The 21,083-nt window shown below is 33.6% G+C and overlaps 1 protein-coding gene across 1 annotated transcript; it reads left to right on the forward strand.

The window, feature by feature from the left end:
* The first annotated feature begins 15,816 nt into the window (after positions 1 to 15,816).
* On the forward strand, positions 15,817 to 20,352 carry LOC145575248 (uncharacterized). Its single transcript, XM_081633139.1, has 5 exons — positions 15,817 to 16,475; positions 16,584 to 16,956; positions 17,050 to 17,618; positions 17,847 to 18,756; positions 19,537 to 20,352. The coding sequence occupies exons 1-5, from the start codon at positions 15,817 to 15,819 to the stop codon at positions 20,350 to 20,352; spliced, it is 3,327 nt and encodes a 1,108-aa protein (XP_081489265.1).
* Positions 20,353 to 21,083: the final 731 nt, after the last annotated feature.

The raw sequence follows: 21,083 nt of genomic DNA on the forward strand, positions 1-21,083 counted from the left end.
TGTAGTGTAATAGTATCATTTTTTCAGCTTAGGTTATGAAAAAGATTCAAGTGAGAATTGAATAAGGAGGCACTACTACACGACAATTCCGAAAATAAAAGCAATTTGTAAATCTTTTACAAACGCGTAGGATGATATTATTATTTATAACTACTACTTTATAATGTGAGCATGCATTACATATTTACATCAACACATTCTTTGTTACTAATGATACAAATAGGAACTACTAGGTAAAAGATGACTAATGAAGTAGTATTAGTTATGTTGATTATATTACTTTGTATTAATTACCTTATTATTGGTTATTGCTTTTACATTATTTATTTTGCTTCCTGATATTATAGAATATTAATTTAGCTATTTGTAAAGTTTATTAACTGTTGCGTACTTGCATGCGTTGATGTCATGTGGTATTATCTAATGAGGTTGTTTAAAAGCATTTGTGGTAATTCATTTGCATTTGTCACAAGATTATCATTATTCTTTTAAAAATAAAAACAAATAAAAATTCGTACATAGTCCCTTTGATGGATCAACAACTAGCCTGATACTAAGACCTTGTTTGGTTGGCTAAAAATTTTGTGGCAAGTCAAAATTTCCATGAATTTCATTTTTACCCTCTTGTTTGTTTGACATAAAAAAGTGAAAATGGAGGCACTCAAAATTCATGGGAATTTTGACTTCCCACAAAACATGGAAATTCACTTACCTTACCCCCCGGTAAATTGAAATTCCCATGGAAATTTACTTCCTCCATTTTTAACCAAACAAATTTGTTGAATTCCCATGATTTTGATAATGGAATTTATTTCCCACAAATTGAAATTTCATGGAAATTTACACTTCCCTAATGAACCAAACGGCCCCTAAGAGTTGCAATTCAATTTGCCCCACCCCAAAATTCTATATAATCCAACTATAATTAGTTTAATTTTGAGATTAACATTATTACAAGATCAATCACTAATAATGAGTCAATTACATATCTTTTTTTTTTGACAAATTATATTGAAGAATATGCTTCATTCTATAGCAAGCAAATTCTTGTAATATCAATTTCCAAGTTTGTCATTTAGTTTAGCAAACTCAACAATCATCATTATGTAGAGAGAAAAAAAAAATATATAAAAATATAAAAAGAAAAGAATAGATAAAAGGAAAGTTAATGCATTGTATGTATCATCGTAGTACTTTAAAATTAGTGCCCTACACTTTATCTAATAATCTTCTTAGATATGAATATAAGGGATATTGAAGTGACAACATTATCTTTCATTTTCTTGGTTAGTAGTATATCATATCATATTAATCATACAATTAAGTATTTATATTCGCAAGTACTACTACAACTCACTACTCATATATTATGTGGCCTTAATTAGCACGACTCTATAGTACATTACGTCTTCATGGAATGAACGTGACATGACTAAATGTAGCAATTATTTCTCTTATACTATTAATTGGTTTTAATTGATTGTATACGAACTTGTGCTATTACTCGTGTTTCTTTGCTGTAATTTTTTTCCTTCTCTTGTGACTTGTGTGAGTGAAATAAGGTCTTGCTATGGTTCTTTTGTTGACCTACCATTGAGGTATTTAATTTCTTCACTGACCAGTTTATCTGTTTTGTTTGGAATTACTAGTTACAATCTTATCTAGTTCAAAATTAATAGTTATTGTATTTCCATCAACCACTTGTTTTGTTAGATTGTGATTCGAAATCTAGTAGGTCTGTTTTGAATGCAGATATTTCTCAAACTACAAGTTATTTTTAGGTGATTTAAGTTGGAGATGATAGCTTGTTTCAAAATCTTTCCAATAGTAGGTCCTATGTCCAATCTCGATAAAAAATGAGAAAGCTATGAACTTTCCGACGAAGCTGGAAAATTGCGACGAGCAGGCAAGCTATAGCTCTAGGCGAGCGAGTAGAGCTATAGCTCGGCCCTTTGAAGACTTGCGACCGGCTTGAGCTAGCTTTCGAGCTATAGCTCGGTAGTTCGGTTCTTCATTCTAGGATAATTTATGGGATATTTCCTAAAATTATATCTGTTCTATGACAGCAATTCGATTATACTTGGGGAACAATTTAGAGTTTTTATTAGGGTTTCCTTGTGTTATAAAAGGAGTCTATAGTTGATCAATTAGATCATACCTTTTGAGCAATTATATTTAGGACTTTTTGTATTATTCTCTCGTTCTTTCTCCATTATAGTGAAGAATATCTCGAATCCCTCACCCGTGGATGTAGGTCTAATTTGACCGAAATATGTAAATCCTTATATAATATTTTAGGACCAATGTAGAGAGTTATTGTATCATCCATCATTCATTTTAAATTATGTACTACTATGATTTACTCCAACAATTCAATCGAAGACAAGATCATTGTAAACAGAGGTGCGTAAATAATTGAAATGGAATCCAATCAGCTACATGAATTGGTACTATTTTCATAATTTTAATCAGCTAAATTAGCTGACACTCATGTGTAATTATGATTTTAAGATGGTAAATAAATTTTAAAGGCCTTGTTAGTTACCATTCAAACACATTATTCTTGTCTATAGCTAAGTTAATTAACTACAGATTTAGGACCTATTCTGATTTACTGAATTAAGCTGAGCTGAACTGAATATTTTATGAGAAAAGAAAATTAGGAACTAAATTAAACTGAACTGAAAATAAGTTAAAAAGAACAGGCCCTTACTAGCTTGGTAGCTTGGTCTACGTACCAAGTAAGCAAACTAAATAATGGTGTTCTTATTTGGTGAGGTTCCGGTGGTACCGTGGTAGAAGAACATCACCTAGCCTTCCCACAAGCAATAAGTTAGCGCTAAGTTCCAAGTTTTCCCGATTTATATTTCATAAATCATACAATTTCTAGGAATACAGGAAAAAAAAAAAAAAAAAAAAAAGTATCAAAGCTCTTTGTTTTGTTTAATTTGTCGTCTCGTTCGACTGATTTTTATAAGAGTTGTTTAGGTCAAATGTAACAAATAGAATTACACGACAGTAATGAAAATCTAACATTAAATCTAAACTTACAGTACAACGAAATACAAATTAAATTTTATCAAAGTACGGGTTGGACAATTTTGCTACGTAACTTGTTGCACGAAGACAATGATGGAAGTTGTACGAGGTGCACAAGATGATTAGATTATGATTACTTACAAAATTGATGATCTTCTAAATTTAATACAGTACTTCCTAATCTAAGTTAATCAATTTTTAATACCTTGTCATATTAGGAATAATATTTCATCACACGAGGTTGCATGTGTTTCGTACAAGTTTGATTGGCTAAAGCTAGCTTGTTAGCTAACAACATAGGGAAAGCATTATATACTTATGTTGGTGGTAAAGCTCTTTAAGTATTACTTTGTACAATTTTACAATAAAATGATAAAGGATAGAATCCAATCACTATTACTTATCTTTATGAACTAAAATGTTATCATGCTATTATACGAGATACATCAATTACTATATAAAAGGCGAAATTTGAAATGACACTTGTCTTTTCCTGGTTAAATTTTTTCCCGTCTTTTTTTTCCTTTTTTTTTTTTTTTTTTTTTGCCATATTTTAATAACATTCATTTTATAACCTACAATAACATTTATGTCCATTTTGATAACATATTTAATCCAATTATACTCAATTTTTTTACATATATTTTATATACTAGGAAACTATTAGTTACAAAAATACTAACATAGATTAAAAATAAGGTATTTTAATATATTATTTTCCAAGATTATAATAATATTATCAATATCAATTTTTTTTTCTCCAACTTTTATCATTTGACAAGAAAGTTAAAAAGAACGTTTATAACTAGGGTTTTCCCTCTAGGTTTCTCCTTGGGAGGGTGTTTTTCCTAGCATTTTGCTAGGGTTTTTTTTTTTTTTTTCATATTTTTTAGTGTTTTCCTTCGATCTTCTCCCTTCTCCCTTTTTCCTCCTTCATCCTTCTATTCTTGATCTACATTGTGATTATTGGTAGGGGCTACCATTGGTTTCTTGATCAGTGATAAGCCCCCAAATTCCTTTTTAATTGCTTATAATAATAGATCTCATCCTTATGATGGTCTTGAACAGTGTAGATGATTTCCCTTTTGTCATCGGAAGTTCTAGTTTTTTGGTGGTGGTTCGTGCGGCGTTGAAAAAATTGTCAGATCAACGACTACAATTAATTGAATCAGGTTTTGTTCAATTCAAAGATTATCAAAAATCGCTAGGCCCCCTTGTAGAAGAAGGCTGCAGAGGACAGCGATTCAAGAGATGAGGGTATTCATCAATGTCAATTCTCACTCGCGATCGTAGCTCTACAGAATTAGAATTGTTATTTGATTCAATTTTCATTGTATTTATCATTTCTGATTTCTTTGGTAGATGCCGTATGGCTTCTTATTAATGAATTGATCTTCCCTTCAAAAAAAAAAAATATAACTATTATAAGAACAAAATCATTTTGTGATAGTATACATAACATATATTGAAAATTTAAATATAATTACTCTAAATATTTATGTGATTATTTAAAAAATAAAAACCCCTACTACTCACTAAAAATATATCTAAAAAATTCGATTACGAAGACTAATTATCCTAAAGTAAAATAAAATCAACTAAATTTGTAGGAAGACCAGTCAAAGTGTGTTAATAATTTAAGGATAAATGTATATGAGTTCGTATATAGCTAATATTTTAATTTTCTATATAAAACCTTATAGCTAGCTTCTAAATTTCTATAACTATATTATTTTTTGTACAATCCAATTCAATAACCTTTACGTTTTTGGTATTGGTATAAACTAAAATATTTTGTTAAAAATATTTTTTTGGATAAATTATTGTTGAATTAACACCTTTATTTATAATTTATTTGTTGTAAAATAAATTATGAACGTGCATGGCACGGAACTTAACCTAGTTACTTGTAATATTGGGAGTTTTAAAAAAAAATCTATTGGATAATGTAAAAGAATAAGTAGTTTTGGTAATTTTTTTTTAAAAAATAATAAAAAAAAATATTGATGGGGTAGAATTGCAAGGATAGACTTTGGAGTGCCAAAAAAAAAAAAAAAAAAAAAAAAAAAAAAAAAAACTCTAAAATTAATGCACAAGTAAGATAAATGATCCAATTAATCCTTTTTTATTTGTGTTTATGTACATTAGCCTTCACACTTTAAAAACAAGGAGGAGAGCCGAGGAAGGTTAAGGTTCCTATTCCAAACACTCTAGAGCTTCTAATGAAGTTTGCTTTTATCATTCTTATGAGCTTAATGCCATAAGAGATAAATAAATCATGATACTCACACACGCATACACGCATAAACACACACATTTATTCTCTTTGTACTAAAATATCTGACATAGTCAACTTTACATACATGTCAACTTTACACACATTTATTCTCTTTGCACTAGTTTGACTTTATTTTTATATATTTAATTAAATATTAATAAAATTATTTTTAAAATTATATTATGAAACTTTAATTTATATTAATACCTATCTAACAACATATTTTATGATAAAATATATTTTTATTATGTTACTAAAAAATATGGTCGTCAAAGCTAATATATTATGATCAAAGATATTTTGGAACGGAGATAGTATATATCTCAATGCACAAAAAGTCGATAAAGTTAGAGAAAATGACTGAAAATATGTAAATAAATATCAATGCACATATGTATAGACAAATAATGGAAAGGTGGTGGTCGAGAGTACAAATAGTTGATACAAGTTAGAGGAAATGACTGAAAACATGTAAATAAATATTGTAGGATAAAGAATTAAAGACCATGGTGGTATAATATTTACACCAATTATAAAATAATTCGAAGTATAAACGTGGGTGCAATGTGCTACATCAAATAAAGAACACCTCAAAATGAAAATTGTATACGTATTTAAAATAGATAAAAACACCATAAATCCATATATGTGCAGGTAATTAAAAATTAAATGTCATAATTAAGTAAATTCTTTCTTTCCATAGATCTATTACTTCCTATTGGTTATTTAGGCCCCGTTCACTTCACCTTATTTTTGCTGAATTGAAATTATTTTTACTGAAACAAAATTATATTTGCTGAATTTAAATTATCTTTACTGAACTTAAATTAATTTTACTGAACTGAAATTATTTTTGCTGAACTGAAATTATTTTTACTGATTTTCTATTATAATTCTTCTTTAAGAAAATTGAATTTTACTGAACTGAACTTATTTTTACTGAACTGAAATTATTTTTACTGAACTGAAATTAATTTTACTGAACTAAACTTATTTTTACTGAACTGAAATTATTTCTACTTAATATTATTTTTTTAAGGTGAAGTGAACAGGGCCTTACATTAGTTTCAATTGGAAATCATTATAATTTTCAGCTTTCAAATGACCAATAATTAGTTTTATATAGGTTAAAATGTTTAATTTGGATCGTATTTTGTTTTACACAAAAAAAATTCCTCTTGTCGGTTTTGTACCTACTCGTACCTAAAAGACTATGAATGAAAAAGGGTTTGTAGTAGTAGTGTGCGTGTAAACCGTGAACAATATTTATTTAATTATTATTTATTTATTATTTTTATTATTATTACGAAGCATAATGAAAAGAAAAAAAAATAAATAAATAAAAGTACTCCAAAATTGAAAGCACAACAAGAATAAATTTGAACACCACAAATGATTCAAAGTAAAGGGGACCAAAAGAAAAATTGGCCACTAAAATCGTTTTAATTTTGAAACATAGGTACATTGTCGGCATGTCGGGAAAACAGTAAATAATTTTTTGTAAGATTCATATCAGGTGGTACCAGATTCTTTGGAAATATAATTGCAAAATATAAATTTAATTTTATAAGAAAAAAGAGGGAAGAAAATTTTGACTAAGTCTAATAATAATTTGAGACAATTGAACATAGTTGGCCTCAATGCATGCTTTAAAACTATGAAGTACCATAAAGTATGAACTCTAACCTTTGAGATTTGACCTTATATAATAATGATTGTTGATTATGAAATTCAAAGGCCGTCTTGCCGTCATAATAATCGTGGCTTCATCTCACCTTCTTATAGCCCTACTAGTGATCTTCTTGTAAAGATTGTTTTTGTAAGATTTGGGACTCCTACTAGCATGCAATGTATCGGCAAAGATGACAAACATTAGGTTCGAGTGGGCCTAGCTAGCTAGGCACGACATTGTATGATGAGTATGAAAAAAGCACGACACGATATGCGCATTGAAATATGCTTGTATTAGGAACACCTCTAGAAAAGCACGCGCGATATAGTATGTTTACCAACAAGAAGTTAGCTGATACTGTGTAATTTATTGAAATTGAACATAAACACATCGGAATGACATTATGGCAATACTCGATATTGTATACACATAGGCTTTGTTTAGCAACTAGAGGTTAGCTATTATATTCTGTAATTGTTAGCTGTCGTGTGAGCAACATTGAGTAAGTGATTATATGAGCTAATTTGACTAAGTGACTCTATTAGTTGTACTTAGAGAGCCACAAGGCAAGTGATGAGAACAATCCTAGGATCTTCTAAAATTGGGAGGGAAGCTCTAACCACTTAAGGTATCTCTCAATCTCGACTCTATTAGTTTCTTGTGTAAAGGGGGTTAATAAATACCCGTTAACTACTTTATCGTGTAAGATGACCAATATGTATAAATCCTTATTATTAGCTTGATCGAACAAATCAGCAATGATAGTACATTTGACCAACTTTAGGATAGAACCATTATTATTAGGTAAAAATTTAGAAATTTATTATTTCATGAAAATCACTTTCATACATACTGTATATAACATGTTCCATATCTTTTTAAACTATAAAGTATAATAATCATTTTTAAAAATATTACTCATGCTTTCTAAAAAAAAAAAAATATTAATCATAATTCAGGGATTAAAAGTCCCATAAATTTGATATTGGAAATGCTTAAATGACATTGAATCATTGATGACAATCTTTTGTGATTGGACAAATAAATTTGATATTGGAGATGCTTAAATGACATTGAATCATTGATGACAGTCTTTTGTGATTAGACAAATAAAATTGCTTAATGAATAACAACACATATAACTAGAGATGGCAACGGGTTGGACTCGGAGCGGATTATGCTAAATCCGACTCCGACCCGACAGGAAGTTGGAGGCTAAATCCGACTCCGACTCTGATATCCGACTCCGAGACTCCGACTTCATTATCCGACCTCCGACTCCGATCCGATCCGACTCCGAGTTTTTTTTTCGTTATTCAATATCCTTTGAGAAATTGGGTTATTTGAGCTTTTACAACCCACACCCAATGTCACCATGAACCACACAAAAATCCACTATCTATTGGAGTCGGAGCCCGATGATCCGTCAGAGTCGGACATTTGTCAGAGTCGGATTTTTTTCTCGAATTTTTTGTAGGATCCAACTCCGACCCTCCTCCGACTCGGAGTCGGGTTATTTTAACGGAGTCGAACTCGGATTACTTTTTTCTCGGACTCAGAGCGGATTTTTTTTTACCTCGGATCGAGGCGAAATAGGGTCAGATCCGGATTGGATTGCCATTCGGTAGACCCTTCTAGTTGTACAATGTACGTCTATCACGCGAAATTGTGGTTAATTTCAATTAAAAAAAATCGATATTATATCCTTTTAAAAAAAAAAAGAAAAGAAAACAATATTATGATCGTAATAGGATTTTCAGAATTTCGAGGCAATTCTAGCCTGGATTTAACTTAACCAAAATCAAAGTGAATAGTGATCTTTTAAGCTTGGATATAAACGCCAAAAGAAGTCTAATTATAATAATTACTTGATTGTATAATAATTTTTGTAAAAAATCACTTTACGAACAAATTTTCAAAATTAAAAAGAACCTCATTATTGATATAAACAATCTAAGTCAATAGTATTCGGTCTTTTATATTAACCGATAGTATTGGATGCAACCATTGCATGCTAGTATTGCTTACTTAAGCTACACACTCCTAGCAAATATGTGACTTTTTACAAAAAAATATAAATAAAATAAAGAAAATTAAGTACGTACATTTTTGGGCTTGTCTTTTTCTCATGAATTGGCCCATAGCCCAATTTCTAAAAGTAACTTTTTTATACGGTAGAATTTGTTATATGCACCCGGGTATACCGTACACCCAACAAACTTAAGATTAGTTTTTGCTGTTCATTTGATGATAAAATGAAAAACAGTCATTAAAATAAGAACAAATATTCATAGATCTACGGTACACCCTAATGTATATAACAACCTCTCAAGATACGGGAGGATCCCCCTCTTATCACAAAGGGGGGATGAGAAGTCGAACTCAGGTCACTCCTGGGGGGTGGAGGGATTAATCATCCCTCTACTCCTCACTCCTCATTGAAGCTAGCTAAAAGTTGATGGGGCTTCGGGGTCGTAAAATGTAAGTACCACGAAAGAGTCCTAAATGTGAGACCAAGCAAAGGATATATGTCACTGCTATAGGATGATACTTAACTAAACAATTGGTAGAAAGGGAAAGTAGTTTCTCTTTTGTGTTATTCTACGAAACTTCAAAAATAAGCATCTTTTAATTTGTTACCTAAAGAATCTACAAACGTTGCGGTGCATGATGATTGCCAGTTAATAAATTTGTCACTATTTTTACGTTTTTAATTATAATCAATAATTATTTGTTGGTTTGTTAGTTAATTGATTAGATTTGTACAATTTTATGATTACAAGCTTCCCATTCTCCTTGGTCCTTCCGACAATTGAACTAACTTTGTGTAAGTTGCGCCGCTATCAATGGACGTGTTGTGAAATATCAACGCATTGCTTGAATGCTTGATTAGGTGTAATGTATATTTGTATGTTTGACTCCCTTCATCTCGGAAAAAGATGAATCAATAATTAAAGAGATTAAAGTTTTATTCCATATAAACTTATAAAGTAAGTAATACGTTTAATAGAAAATAAAGGGCATGTTTAAATGTTTAATTTTATCAAAAGCAAATCATATGATATCAGATCAATTTGTAAAGGATTTAATTTGATCAAATCATATTTATTGATATAGTTTATAGTTAGCAATCCATTGATTTATTCTTTAGGTTGATAGTCAAAGATATGCCTTATTCTTAGCTAATGTACCTAGACAAGTACTCTAATGTATCAAGTCGTATTATATTGCTTACTCATGTACTATATATACTCATAAAATCACATCAATATAATTTAAGCTTTCTAACATTCTCTTTTTCATAACTCTATCATGGTATCAAGAGTTTTTGATCCATCTTTTCTTGCTTCTGCTACAATCATGGCTACACTATCAAAACCCTTTGTAGATGCCGACAAATGATAGTGACCATACTTGTTCTCCCTTCTCTCTCGGAAAGCTTCAAACCCAAATCAAATTTCCGCTCAACTCTTTTAGCACCCCGTATTTCATATACCAAGAGGTGCTAATTATCTTTTTTTTTCTCCATATCTCTTATGGAGAAACAATCCCTTTTGGACACCCCATAGTTTATCTACCAAGTGTTATCGAACTTAAACTCAATTCTCCAAACCCCCCCTTATGCAGAAACAATCCCCTTTTGGCCTACGTAGTCTATCTATCAAGTGTTGCCAAATATAAACTCACTTCTCCAAACTTTTAGGGAGATCCTCAAACTCTTTTCTTTCAATGATACTAAATGTAATTCTTCTCCTATAAAAATGATCAAAATTTCATCCTTCCTCTATATCTCAATTCCCCTCCCCCCTCCTTGAGTAAAAAAAAAAAAAAATTCTACCCTGCTTCACGCATGCAATTCCTCTAACTTTTTTCTCTTTTAACTCCCGATTTGGTAAGTACAACTCTCAATTGAAGAACCACCAACATTTTGAAGTGGCAATCAACAGTCAAGAAGAACATTGATTTTACAAGATTGTACTTTCCCTTTGGCCGTCCATCTTGCGGGGGCATGTAAAGGATTTAATTTGATCAAATCATATTTATTGATATTGTTTATAGTTAGCAATCCCTTGATTTACTCTTTAGGTTGATAGTCAAAGATATGTCTTATTCTTAGCTAATGTACCTAGACAGATACTCTAATGTATCTAGTCGTATTATATTGCTTACTCATGGAATCACATCAATATAATTTAAGCTTTCCAACATTCTCTTTCTCATAACCCTATCACAGTTATCAGTAACCCAAACTTTTCATTTTTGAGTTTTTGTGAACTTATTACTTGTAATATACATCGAAAAAAGGTCTTAAATAGTTGGTGTATTTTATTTTCTATATAATAGTGTGAAAATGTGATCAAAATTTCTGTGGAAAAAAAAATGATCAAAATTCAGTCAAATTGGTACATCGGATCAAAGTAGACCATTTTTTACTATAATTATATCAGAACAACTAGACCTGTCAAATGTCAATTCCTGATCCGACCTAACCCGACCCGATTCCAACCCATTTTACTGAGAGAGAACCCGAACTCGACTGACCCAAATGACCCGAAATAGACCCGATTTGACCCAATGATCATAATTTGTACCGATTCAAGAAATCCAAACCACCCTAACCAATTGACCTAAACAACCCGAAATTGGACTCGAACCCGACTCGTTGACCCGAATTGAAAGGTCTAAGAACAACCCTTTCAAATGATGAGAACAAGTTGATGTAGTGATGTCTGCTTTATTACCATTTATCTTTTGGTTAAGAAGAGTGGTGATTCGATATTATGCTACCCTTAAGTTAGGGTTAGGGTTTCGTAGATTTGCGATCGATTTCGAATTTCTCTGTTCTGGCTTTCTTCTTTGATTTTTGGTGCTTTGGGCTCTGTAAATCTTCGTTCTTCTTAATTCTTTTTTGAAGCTAGTATGTTTGTTTTTAGTTTAACTTTCTGCTCCGTGGTTAGATGTATACCCATTTGGTTTTGTTGGATTGTTTTCTCCTCATTATCTGTCCCTGTTTGGTTTCTAGTTAGATGGCCATGGTGGGCTTGTCCAATCTTGAAGAGGTAAGGGGAAGTAATTTCGGGTTAGACTCTAAGTATTGGGTGGTGAGAGGAATATATGCCTTGCCCCTTGCCTTTGTTTCATGTTTGGGATTTGGAGAAGTTGGTCTCCTTGTTGTAGTCAGTTTTGGCTTATATATACTTCCTTGGCAGTGGGTTTGCCTTGAAGAACAAGTTGGGTGAAAGTCATTTGTTAATGGCTCTTCATCTGTTAGGTTTGCGAGTGTACGACTTGAAGGTTTGGTGTTTATGTAATACCGTTAATTTTTGGAAATATTTTCTTAATTAGTAATTTCTTTAATTAAATGAAATAATTAAATATTTCTAAATTATGATCTTGGTCGGTCCATACTTTATTAATTACCGTTATATTCCGTTTTTAATTTTATTTTCCGGATTTTATCTTAATAATACTCAACAACTTTAGCTTAATTATTATCTCATGAATTACAACAAATCTTAGTTTTGATATTATCTATATATTTTAACTTGATTTAATTATCAAATCTAATTATTTTATTTATTTAAGAATGATTTTCGTTTTTTATTTAGAAAAAAAAAATGAAATGAAAGGGCCGTGAGTTTTGAGTAGTTATGAAGTCATTGTTATCATTATCCTATTTTAACTTAAATCCCTTAATTTCTCTTAATTTATCTTAACCATATTAGCATCTATCCTACTTCCATCCCTAATCATTTCCATTGTATTTTCCCACATGAATTAACCTAGACTAAATTTCACTCATATTCATTTAACAAACTTACATTTATCATGTTCCCATGCTAATCTCAACCCTCCTTTAACTCTATCTTACTACCCCTTAAACACTATAAATAGACCCTCAACACTTCACAAATTCCTCACACCAAAAATCAGAAAACTCTTTTCTCTACTCTCAATCTCAAGCCCTCCTCTATTCCTTTCTTGTGCTCAACCAAACCACCATTTCTCCCAACCATACACTACCCTTCTCTCGTCAACAACTTGTGCTGACCCATATTAATATCGTTGCCGCAAGCTAAGGTGCTACGCACCCTTCTACTTATTGTAACTTGATTTTTTTTATGTATCCATAATACTACTATTATTTATTTATTTTTACTACTACCCTAAAGATAATACTATTATACTTTTATTAATGTTATAGTTTTAATGTACAAATTATACGTACTAAGAATCATCATTTTAAAGGATTGGTTTATAAGTTAATAGTTTGGTAGTTCATGCACTAGTGGAGTATTATTTATAGTTTTGTGTTAATTTTGTTAACCTTATATTAATTAAGGTTATTTTAATTGTGTAGGAGGAGTCCCTCGATCGTGGTCAAGTTTAGTGATCGTACCTTAATTGTTCTCGTGATCAAGGTACGTATAGGTGGCTAGGCCCTTGATGCAATGCGTGTTTTGGTAAATGTTTGTTTGGATGATTGTTTGAGTAAACGTATGAATTTTTAAGTTAACGATGTTCATAATAAGTTGAAATATATAATTTCACGATTTAACGGTTTAATCTTTAAAAGTGTTGATCGATTTAATAAAAGTTGTTGATTTATAAATTACTTGATTCAATTAATTTGCAGCTCATTATGGGCCTGAGTATTTGGTATTTTAATTGTCCCTCTACCCGGGACTGGTTAAGTAAGACCATGAGCTTTGTATGATCTGGTCTTTCCTCGAGTATAGTATAACTTGCTTGGGGGGTGTGCACACTTAGGTGAGGAAAATTGGTTTAGGAATATATCAAAAATTGAGAAGTTTATAAATTGAAAATCTATTGGTTTGGAAAGCTTTTATTGATGAATATTACTACCCTTGGAAGGTTTAATTATTTTTGGAAAGTTTAATTTTGGAAATTGACTTGTGACAATTAAATTTAATGGGTTATTTCAAAAGTATGTTTGTCTAATAAAAGTATTTACATGCCTTGCACTTACACGTACTTAGCGTTTTTGCTAATCTGTTTTCCTTTTTGTTTTGGTTTGCCCTGTTTACCATTTTGGTAAGCAGTCTTGATTTCAGGTGTGAAGTTGTTTGTGCGCATACTAGAGTCGGGATTGGGATCACATAGTTAGGAATTAATTTTATTTATGGACAAGTTTTTATTAGTTTATTTTGAAACAGTTATTATGGTTACTCCTATTATTAATAAAAGTTAGTTATTTTTCCGCTGCAATTTGAGTAATTAATTAAGCCTTACGTTTTCACGTGGCGGTAATACGCCCAAGTCTATCTCTACGGTATTTGTATACGTATAAATATAGTATTTACGTAGAGGGAGATTTGGGGGTGGTACAAAGTGGTATCAGATTTCCGGGTCTAAGAATGATTAAAATTGAGAAATAAAACTTATGGGTAGACATAAGATGGGCATATAGGATCGATAGAGTTTCGCATTCTTCGAAAGTAAAATTATTTTCTATAAAAACTATTTTCTTATTTGGAAAGATGATTGAAAAAAAAGGATGCTCGGGTTCTCTTCGGAGGCCTATAATGGGTACGACTCTCTGTCTAGGAAAGGCTCTCCTCGACGCTGTAGGTAACTTTCCTGGGAGACGCGGGCTCGACCGTCCAATATCAAGAATCGAGTACATTATTATTTTCAAAAACAAAATGAATTGAAATTATTTGAATTATGAAACAGCTAATGTGCATTAGTCTAAGTATAAATAGGGCCGTCTAGTTATTTCTGTGTTTATGGAATTTAAGTTCCATTGATATTCATTTTGGATTTATCCTTGAGGAAATTTGAATTGCTTACTTAAATAGTTTGTGTTATCTCAGATGATGGAAACTGTTAGAAGACATTTCTTTGATCAAAGGCTAGTAAAATCGGATGCTATCTCTGTGCGTGACTTTATAACAGACATTGTTTGGCATGCTACTGATATTAAAAGACACAGGAATATGAAATTTATGATTGAGGAACCATGGATCATCCTACCGGCCTTAGTTCACTTACCTAACACACCCAAATATGATATAATAATAAAGTATAAGAATTTAATTAAACCTAATGGGTTGTGGAACATAGATGCCTATATGCATGAAGGAAAGTGGCTAGGAACTTTAACCAATTTTAAGGCAGACTTACATTTTACTGAAGTTGAATGGAGCCAACCCCCAAGACCAGTAGTTGCTGAAATTCCGCTTCAACTTACACCTCGAGAAATACAAAGCTTGAATAATCTAAACCATGATATGCCACCCTTACCACCTCCATGTTTGCACCTCGACTATACATCATCAGATGACTCAGAAATCCCTCACCCAAGTGACTTTGAATCCCCACCTCATTTCCCTAAACCCCCTATCCCAAGAGGTCAAGTATCTAGTCCAAACCACAGCACAAACTGTAAACCTAACCCCTATGTTAGCCCGAACCGTAATTCTAGCTATGGATCTTGTCGTAGCCCAACTTACAGTGAATATAATCCCACCTTTTTGCTTGAACCTAACCAAAATCCAACCCACATGGCTAAACTTTTAGATCCTGATTCCCCTCAACTTTCCACAGGAAACACAGGTGACGTGGCCAGAAAAGATGATCCAGCAAGCTAAGACCAAGAGTAGAACTTCAGATTGATTTCTTATATTAGTAGCAAGTTGTTTTGTTTTGTAAGCCAAATAGTGGCTCTTATGAACTCTTAGTGATAACATTAAATGTTCTAATAAGCCTATGTGGCTAACTATGAATTTCAATTATTAATAAAAATTCTATGAAATTTTCTTTATATAATAAAATGTGTATTTGTTATTCGAAGTTATTCAGGATGTCTTTGAGAGCCGGAAGTAGTAGACGCACTGGTTCCAAAATGAGCGCTACTCTTAGGAGGCTAACTACCATTGCTGAGAACATGAGCCAACTAGTGAGTCAAGGGAACCGTAGCAACGACTTGGATCAATTTGGGGAAGTTTTTAAGAGGGTGGCAGTTGCAAAGCCACCCACTTACCTTGGGAAGGAGGATCCTGCTAGTTTAGAGAATTGGATAAGGGAATTTGACAAGCTGTTTGATGCTATTAACTGTCCTGAAGAATTAAAGGTTAATAATGTTGTGTATTACTTGAGGGAAGAAGCTGATTTGTGGTGGAGTCAAAATAGGGATAGGCTTTTGGAAACTCCTAACTTTGGATGGAAGGAACTAAAAAAGGCAATAAGAGACAAGTTTTACCCTGCGTATCTGAAGAAGCAGAAATGCATGGAGTTTACCAACCTGAGGATGGGGAATATGACCATAAATGAATATTATAATAAATTTATTGAGTTGATGGGGTTTGCACCAGAGGTAGTACCCACGGAGGAGTTGAAAGCCCAAAGGTTCGAGCAAGGTTTGACCCTAAGTCTTCAGGGGAAGTTGGGAGGGGTAACCTTTGAAACACTAGATGAAGTCTATGGGAGAGCTGCCCACCTATATGGGATCCGAGGGAGAGAGTTAGAGAACTCAGCTTGAGGGAAAAGGAAGAGTGATGGGGGTTCACATGGAGTTGATAAGAGGCCTAGGATTGGGGAGAGTTCTGGGGGAAATGGGAAATTCAACAGGAGGGACAATAAGGGAAACCTTGGGAAGGGAGCTAATGGACAGGGAAATAACAATCATGGGAATGGAAATAACACCAGGCCTAAGAGAAGTTATTTTTGTAAGAGATGTGAGAAAAACCACCCAGGGAAGGACTGTGAGGAAAACCCTGTGACTTGTCGTTACTGTCAGAAACTGGGGCATCGGGAGTATGAGTGCTACACTAAGGAGAAGGATGTTAAGATGGGGAAAGTCCAGGAGACCAATAACCCACCTAAACCACCCCAGACCAATGGATCAGCTCAGAGGAATGGAACCAGTAGCGGTGCAGGAGGGGCCCCTAAGGGTCGTGTGTTCGTGATGAATCGTCGTGAGGCTGAGGCTTTTAATGATGTGGTAATTGGCACTTTCCTTGTTTTTTCTTTGAATGCTAGAGTCATGTTTGATCCGGGTGCGTCTCATTCTTTTGTTTCAAAATCTCTAGTCTAGAGGTTAGAGTTAGAGAGTCCATTGGTAGTGTCTCTAGATGTTTCTATTCCAACTGGGGAGGTGAGAAATTGTTCTAAGTTACATAAAGGGGTACCTATCACCATAGGTGGAGTAGAATTTCCTGCAGATTTGATTGAGTTTGAGTTGCAAGACCTAGATGTGATTTTAGGGATGGACTGGCTAGGAAAGTATAAGGCTCACATAGATTGTGCTGCTCAGAAAGTGAAATTGTTGGGTCCGGGTAAAGTGACAGTGACTTATAGGAAGGAAGGGAAGAGTTTAGGGATCAAAATCATTTCTGCCTTGCAATTTCGAAATTGTGTCAGGAAGGGTTATCCTATTTACATGTGCAGTGTTCAGGAAGTGAGAAAGGAGGATGAGAAGAAAGAGTGTATTCCAGTAGTTGAGGAATTTCCAGTTGTCTTTCCTGATGAAATACCAGGTATGCCACCAGTGAGGGATGTTGAGTTTACCATTGAATTGGTACCAGGAACTGGACCTATCTCGAAGACTCCATATAGGATGGCTCCGGCTGAGATGAGGGAATTGAAAACTCAGTTAGATGACTTGTTGGATAAGGGATACATTCGACCTAGCTCTTCTCCATGGGGTGCTCCAGTGTTGTTTGTGAAAAAGAAGGATGGAAGTTTGAGGTTGTGCATAGACTATCGTGAGTTGAATAATGTAACAGTCAAGAATAAGTATCCTTTGCCTAGAATTGATGATTTATTTGATCAGTTGAAAGGGGCTGGAATATTTTCCAAGATAGATTTGAGGTCAGGGTACCATCAGTTGAGAATTGCAAAGCAAGACATTCCCAAGAGTGCTTTCAGGACACGTTATGGTCATTATGAGTTCACAATTATGCCATTTGGGTTAACTAATGCACCTGCAGTATTCATGGATTTAATGAACCAAATCTTTAGGCCATATTTGGATAAGTTTGTGGTGGTTTTCATTGATGATATTTTGATCTACTCCAAAAATAGGGAGGAACATGAAGATCATTTGAGGAAAGTATTGTCGATCCTGAGGGAGCACCAGTTGTATGCTAAGCTGTCAAAGTGTGAGTTTTGGTTAGAAAAGGTAGCCTTTTTGGGTCACGTGATTTCTAAGGAAGGAATTTCAGTAGATCCCTCGAAAACCAATGCAGTGAGTGAATGGCCAACACCGAAGAATGTGTCAGATGTCCGAAGTTTCTTGGGATTGGCAGGTTATTATCGAAGATTTGTGAAGGATTTTTCGAGGATTGCGAGGCCCATGACGAATTTAATGAAGAAGGAATGTAAGTTCGTTTGGACCCAGGAGTGTGAACAAGCATTCCAGACTTTGAAAGACAAGTTAACCTCGGCACCAGTGTTGGCTTTGCCAGATGAAAGTGGACACTATGAGGTGTATAGTGATGCATCGAAGTTTGGATTGGGTTGTGTTTTAATGCAGAATCGGAGGGTCATTGCTTATGCTTCAAGACAGTTGAAACAGCATGAGGTGAACTACCCAACCCATGACCTGGAGTTAGCCGCGATTGTGTTTGCTTTGAAAATTTGGAGAAATTATCTATATGGTGCAACTTGTAAAATGTTCACAGATCATCAAAGTCTAAAGTACATTTACACTCAGCAATATTTGAACTCAAGACAGAGTCGATGGTTGGAATTTATGAAAGATTATAGTGTAAATATCCAATATCATGAGGGGAAAGCTAATGTGGTAGCTGATGCTTTAAGTAGGAAAACCAATCATTTGATGAATTTGATGATTTTGCCAGACCAATTGTGTGTAGAATTTCAGAAGATGAATTTGGAAGTAGTGGAGCATGGAGAGGTCAGTAAGATGTTGAATGCCTTGGCAGTGAAACCTTCTATTTATGATGAGATTAGAGAAAGTCAGTTGGGGGACTCGAAGTTGAAGGCAATAAAAGAGAAGATTGAGGGAGGACAGGTTTTGGACTTCACTATTGCTGATGATGGAAGTATTCGATTTAAAGGGAGATGGTGTATTCCACAACATCGTGGGGACATTAAGCAGAGACTAATGGAGGAGGCCCATAACTCTCCTTATTCAATTCATCCTGGAGGGGATAAGTTGTATAAGGATATGAAAAAGGTCTTTTGGTGGCCAAACATGAAGAGAGAAGTAGCAGAGTTTGTGGCAAAATGCCTAACATGCCCGAAAGTAAAGATAGAGCATCGAAGGCCACAAGGAATGGTTCAATCCTTGGAAGTACCAAAGTGGAAGTGGGATTCGATCGCCATGGATTTCGTGGGGGCATTACCAAGGACCAGGGCTGGGAATGACACTATTTGGGTCATTGTGGATCGATTGACTAAGTCCGCAACCTTTATACCTATGAAAAACACTTGGTCTATGGATCAGTTGGGAAGGGCATATGTGAAGTTTGTGGTGAAGTATCATGGAGTGCCTACGGATATCATTTCAGATCGTGATTCGAGATTCTTGTCTAACTTTTGGAAAAGTTTGCAAAAGGTCATGGGAACAAAGCTATTGATGAGTACAACTTTTCACCCTACAACTGATGGTCAGACTGAAAGGACCATACAGACCTTGGAGGACATGTTGAGAGCATGTGTATTGGAGTATCAAGGTTCATGGGAAGACCACTTAGACTTGATTGAGTTTTCATATAATAATAGCCATCATGCAAGTATTGGAATGGCCCCATTTGAGGCCTTGTATGGAAGGAAATGTAGGAGCCCAGTTTGTTGGAGTGACATAAGTGAAACGGTTGTGCTTGGGCCTGAAATGATTGAGGAAACTGTTAAGCAAGTGAAGTTAATCCAGGAGAAAATCAAAGCAGCCCAAGATAGACAGAAAAGTTATGCTGATGAGAAGCGTAGAGATGTAGAATTCCAAGTAGGAGAGAAGGTGTTGCTAAAGATATCTCCTATGAAGGGGGTAATGAGATTTGGGAAGAGGGGGAAGTTGAGCCCAAAGTACATTGGGCCATACGAGATTCTTCAGAAAGTTGGAAAAGTGGCATATAAGTTGGACTTACCCAACGAGTTGGAAAGGGTGCACAATGTCTTTCATGTGAGTCAGATCCGCAAGTATGTTCCTGATGTTGCACATGTGCTAGAACCAGAGACAATTGAGCTAGATGAGAGTTTGACCTATGAAGAAAGACCGGTGAGAATTTTAGATAGTAAAGTTAGAAGCACCAGAAACAAGGATGTGAAGCTTGTCAAGGTTCTATGGTCTAACCATAAGGTTGAGGAAGCTACTTGGGAAGCTGAGGCAGAAATGCGAAAAAAGTACCCAAACCTATTCATGGTGAGTGGTTAAGTTACGGGGACGTAACTTCCTTTTAAGGGGGGTAGAATGCAATAGAGTTTCGCGCTTTCCTTTTATGTCTTTATTAAGTGAGTCTTCTGAGTCAAGCCCTTAGGTTGTGCATGAACTTACTATATTTTAACTAATTTGGAGTATTAATTCAAGTTATTAAATAATTTTAAGTTTCGGGACGAAACTTCTTTTAAGGGGGGTAGACTGTAATACCCCTAATTTTTGGAAATATTTTCTTAATTAGTAATTTCTTTAATTAAATGAAATAATTAAATATTTCTAAATTATGATCTTGGTCGGTCCATACTTTATTAATTACCGTTATATTCCGTTTTTAATTTTATTTTCCGGATTTTATCTTAATAATACTCAACAACTTTAGCTTAATTATTATCTCATGAATTACAACAAATCTTAGTTTTGATATTATCTATATATTTTAACTTGATTTAATTATCAAATCTAATTATTTTATTTATTTAAGAATGATTTTCGTTTTTTATTTAGAAAAAAAAAACGAAATGAAAGGGCCGTGAGTTTTGAGTAGTTATGAAGTCATTGTTATCATTATCCTATTTTAACTTAAATCCCTTAATTTCTCTTAATTTATCTTAACCATATTAGCATCTATCCTACTTCCATCCCTAATCATTTCCATTGTATTTTCCCACATGAATTAACCTAGACTAAATTTCACTCATATTCATTTAACAAACTTACATTTATCATGT

Source organism: Chenopodium album, chromosome 13 (genome assembly GCF_948465745.1).
Source record: "Chenopodium album chromosome 13, dcCheAlbu1.1, whole genome shotgun sequence".
Classification (NCBI taxonomy): domain Eukaryota; kingdom Viridiplantae; phylum Streptophyta; class Magnoliopsida; order Caryophyllales; family Amaranthaceae; genus Chenopodium; species Chenopodium album.

Coding starts and splice junctions, on each gene's coding strand:
- LOC145575248 (XM_081633139.1), top strand. CDS start 15,817: ATGTCTTTGAGAGCCGGAAGTAGTAGACGCACTGGTTCCAAAATGAGC. Junction 16,957..17,049: donor CTGAGGCTTTTAATGATGTG/GTAATTGGCACT, acceptor TCTCTAGTCTAG/AGGTTAGAGTTAGAGAGTCC. Junction 18,757..19,536: donor ATCATGAGGGGAAAGCTAAT/GTGGTAGCTGAT, acceptor AGTTTGCAAAAG/GTCATGGGAACAAAGCTATT.